The 5,000-nt window shown below is 39.4% G+C and overlaps 1 protein-coding gene across 2 annotated transcripts in view; it reads left to right on the top strand.

Moving 5' to 3' along the window:
• Nucleotides 1-5,000, top strand: part of LOC122264468 (TOG array regulator of axonemal microtubules protein 1-like) — a 182,895-nt gene that overhangs the window by 120,696 nt on the left and 57,199 nt on the right. For both annotated transcript variants that reach the window (XM_086545967.1, XM_086545968.1), the window contains exons 7-8: nucleotides 2,194-2,268; nucleotides 2,760-2,897. In XM_086545967.1, coding sequence (XP_086402093.1) covers nucleotides 2,194-2,268; nucleotides 2,760-2,897 — 213 coding nt within the window. The remainder of the gene's footprint in view (nucleotides 1-2,193; nucleotides 2,269-2,759; nucleotides 2,898-5,000) is intronic.

The raw sequence follows: 5,000 nt of genomic DNA, 5'->3' as shown, positions 1-5,000 counted from the left end.
GATTGTCACAGAAAGAGAGTGTCAGAGAGAGCAAGAGTTTAAGAAAGAGAGAGACAGAGACAGACCGAGCGCGAAAGAGAGGGAGACACAGACGAAATTCTCCCATCCACTATCAATATAGATCACACAAATACCTCCTCCCATCAGATCACGGCATAATCACCCTTACCAGCTACTAACACAAGGTAGAATCTCACCTGAAGCGAACTCGTAGTCCAAGTGACCTGTCGTTGATAAGCACTGTGACCCAATTAGGTCGCCGCCCAAAATAACGCTGACCTAAGAAAGCGTGTCTAAGGAGACGAAAACAAAGGTCAAGAGAGGTGGCACAAGAGGTCATATTTTGTGTCTAGTCTAATTAGGTTAATGAGCTTCATTAATGATGCAAATAGTCGTTGCAACGATGACTCATTTATTGGTGCTGATGATTGCAAAGGAAAAGATAGATTGTGATGCAATTTATCGCCATTACGGTTGTTATTAATGGAAGGAGTATCGATTTTAATGGCGTTGCTCAATGAATGTTGCAATGCTATTCAGTGTGGCGGCAGTACTGTTGATAATGCTTTGAAATGATGGAAATAGTTGTGATGAAAAGAAGGATCGTGGTTATCATCGTAACATCATTATTATTATTATTATTATTATTATTATTATTATTATTATTATTATCATCATCATCATCATCATTATTACATTTTTTTCTGTCATCATCGTCATCATCATTATCATCATCATCACCATATCATCATCATCATTTTCATTGTTATTATTATCATCATTTTTGTCATTAACATGGTTGTTGTCATTACTATCACTATCATCATTTTTATTACTATATCTGTCATTATCATCATCATCCTCATGACAATCAATTATAATAATAATTATTATTATTATCATCATCATACTCATCATCATCTTTGGCATTATCAGGATTATTATTATTATTACTATTATTATTACTTCTATTATCATTTTTTTATAATCATTACTATCATTTTCATCTTCATCTTCATCTTTATTATCATCATCAATACTATGATTATAATTATCATTATCATTATTAGTAGAAGTAGTAGAGTAGTAGTAGTAGTATCATCATTATTGTTATCAAACTTATTATTATTATCATCGCTACGAATGATACTTTCATTATTATCATCATTATTATTATCATCACCACCACCATCATCATCACCATCACCACCATTATTATCACTATCCCCACCACCGTTATAATCACCACCATCATCATCATCAACATCACCACCACCATCGTCATCACCATCATCACCACTATCACCACCACCATCACAATCATCATCAATATCATCATCCAAATCATTATTTGGGGAAGGATAGGCCTATGCCAGAGTCACTTGTCACTGGTCTAATTTGATGTCAAATTTCTTTAGAAAAGTTGTCATGTTAAGTTCATGTAGATGAATTTAGAAGCACAGAGGATGTTTTTGTATAACATATATCAATTTTTTATGCTTTTTGATTTCCCCGTCTCTGTCGTTATCGTGTTATTGTCCCGTCATTCTGAATGTTGCTGTTGGTGTATTAAAAGCCAGTGTTTATTATGCACGGATAAACCTTAACAGTCTGTACAATTTATCTAAAAAACCCTGCATTTCTCATTTGATTTTTAAAATCCGCAATGAAATGTAGTTTATGATATATGGAATTACGCTCTGATTGCTTTCATAACTTTTATTGTATTCGTATTATTATTTGTTCTATAATGATTAATATTAAGCAGTTGCCTTTTTAGGTTCGTGTTTTTGAGTTTTTAAAGACATTCGCGTCTTACTGCGGTGCAAAAGAAATTTAATAACAAAGCAAACGTTATTTATAGAAGATACACTTGATTATATTGTAGTTACTCCTAAAACAAGATTCCTTTTCGTTTTCTATGAAGGAGGGACTACCTGCTTAAGTATTTGCGATACATTTTGTCGAGTTTCAGGCAAAATAACGATTTATATACCTCCCAATGAGCCTTTTAAAACTCTCTAAATATTACAAAAGTAATATTTTTCACCTCTTGCATATAAAAACACCAGAAATACATGAGAAATGGAGAACTATTAGCTTCAATGTTAGAAGATATTTGTCGTAGTATCCCCCCTTCTTCCCTGCAGATTTAGTGCATGTTTGCATGACGCTCTCCTACACCCCTTACAGGTGGCTACAGGGGGGTGTACCTCGGCAAGCTACGGCAGGGATCATCCTACACCAGAGGTATCAGCGTTGAGAAAGGTGAGTGAGAGAGAGAGAAAAAAAATGGACGGTTATGAGGGAGGGGAAAAAGATGGAGATTTAATAACGACGACCCTTAATACAAACTGTGATTATTTATCAGAGTGTTTCAACATCTTTCTCACGAGCATAGGGATACAAATAAGACACTTAGACCACGTAAACAAATTAATATATCAAACAAAACAGAATGAAGAACAGGTGACAAAACAAACCACTTAGATCACGTAAACAAATTAATATATCAAACAAAACAGAATGAACAGGTGACAAAAAAGAAATAAAAAAAAATAACACCAAATAATCACAAATAAATTAGATCACGTAAACAAAACAATGAAGAACAGGTGACAAAAAAAAAAATAAATAAATAAAAAAAAAAAATAAAAAAAAAAATCGGTACCAAATAAATAATAATACACCAAATAACACACACACCCAACCCAAACCAACCAAGACCCAACCAATAATCCCAAGCCCTCCTCCCTCAGGCTATACCCTGCTACCCAACAAGTACGCCACAGGAGGATTGGGCAGTGCCAGAGGGGACAGGCCGGGCAGCCGCTCGCCGGGCCTCGTGTCACCCTCGCTGCCTCGGAGGATCAACGCCCTGGCACCTCTCGATTCAGGTAGGATGATGATGAGGATGGTTGGGATGATGGTGAAGGTGGTTAGGGTAAGCAGAAGGATGGTTAAGGTAGTTAGGATGAGAACGAGGATGGTTAAGATGATGGTGAAGGTGGTTAGGGTAAGCAGAAGGATGGTTAAGGTAGTTAGGATGAGAATGAGGATGGTTAGGATGATGGTGAAGGTGGTTAGGATATGCATAAGGATGGTGAAGGTGGTTAGGATGAGAATGAGGATGGTTGGGATGATGGTTAAGGTGGTTAGGATATGCATAAGGATGGTGAAGGTGGTTAGGATGAGAATGAGGATGGTTGGGATGATGGTGGAGGTGGTTAGGATATGCATAAGGATGGTGAAGGTGGTTAGGATGAGAATGAGGATGGTTGGGATGATGGTGGAGGTGGTTAGGATATGCATAAGGATGGTGAAGGTGGTTAGGATGAGAATGAGGATGGTTGGGATGATGGTGGAGGTGGTTAGGATATGTATAAGGATGGTGAAGGTGGTTAGGATGAGAATGAGGATGGTTGGGATGATGGTGGAGGTGGTTAGGATATGTATAAGGATGGTGAAGGTGGTTAGGATGAGAATGAGGATGGTTGGGATGATGGTGGAGGTGGTTAGGATAAGCATAAGGATGGTGAAGGTGGTTAGGATGAGAATGAGGATGGTTAAGGTAGTTAGGATAAGCATAAGGATGGTTAAGGTGGTTAGGATGAGAATGAGGATGGTTAGGATGATGGTGAAGGTGGTTAGGATGAGAATGAGGATGGTTAGGATGATGGTGAAGGTGGTTAGGATAAGCAGAAGGATGGTTAGGATGATGGTGAAGGTGATTAGGATGAGAATGAGGATGGTTGGGATGATGGTGAAGGTGGTTAGGATGAGAATGAGGATGGTTGGGATGATGGTGGAGGTGGTTAGGATATGTATAAGGATGGTGAAGGTGGTTAGGATGAGAATGAGGATGGTTGGGATGATGGTGAAGGTGGTTAGGATGAGAATGAGGATGGTTAGGATGATGGTGAAGGTGGTTAGGATGAGAATGAGGATGGTTGGGATGATGGTGAAGGTGGTTAGGATGAGAATGAGGATGGTTGGGATGATGGTGAAGGTAGTTAGGATAAGCATAAGGATGGTGAAGGTAGTTAGGATAAGCAGAAGGATGGTTAGGATGATGGTGAAGGTGGTTAGGATGAGAATGAGGATGGTTGGGATGATGGTGAAGGTGGTTAGGATGAGAATGAGGATGGTTAGGATGATGGTGAAGGTGGTTAGGATGAGAATGAGGATGGTTAGGATGATGGTGAAGGTGGTTAGGATGAGAATGAGGATGGTTAGGATGATGGTGAAGGTGGTTAGGATGAGAATGAGGATGGTTAGGATGATGGTTAAGGTAGTTAGGATAAGCATAAGGATGGTGAAGGTAGTTAGGATAAGCAGAAGGATGGTTAGGATGATGGTGAAGGTGGTTAGGATGAGAATGAGGATGGTTGGGATGATGGTGGAGGTGGTTAGGATATGTATAAGGATGGTGAAGGTGATTAGGATGAGAATGAGGATGGTTAGGATGATGGTGAAGGTGGTTAGGATGAGAATGAGGATGGTTGGGATGATGGTGAAGGTGGTTAGGATGAGAATGAGGATGGTTAGGATGATGGTGAAGGTGGTTAGGATGAGAATGAGGATGGTGGGAGAATTGGTGAAGGTGCTTAGATGAGAATGAGATGGTGGGGATGATGGTGAAGGTGGTTAGGATGAGAATGAGGATGGTTGGGATGATGGTGAAGGTAGTTGGGATAAGCATAAGGATGGTGAAGGTAGTTAGGATAAGCAGAAGGATGGTTAGGATGATGGTGAAGGTGGTTAGGATGAGAATGAGGATGGTTGGGATGATGGTGAAGGTGGTTAGGATGAGAATGAGGATGGTTGGGATGATGGTGAAGGTAGTTGGGATAAGCATAAGGATGGTGAAGGTAGTTAGGATAAGCAGAAGGATGGTTAGGATGATGGTGAAGGTGGTTAGGATGAGAATGAGGATGGTTGGGATGATGATGAAGGTGGTTAGGATGAGAATGAGGATGGTTATGATGATGGTGAAGGTG

Source organism: Penaeus japonicus, unplaced genomic scaffold (genome assembly GCF_977035675.1).
Source record: "Penaeus japonicus unplaced genomic scaffold, GWHDUDI00000001_assembly GWHDUDI00000017, whole genome shotgun sequence".
Taxonomy (NCBI): domain Eukaryota; kingdom Metazoa; phylum Arthropoda; class Malacostraca; order Decapoda; family Penaeidae; genus Penaeus; species Penaeus japonicus.
Note: the sequence above shows the minus strand (reverse complement) of the source record. Positions and strands in the feature narration are given on the sequence as shown.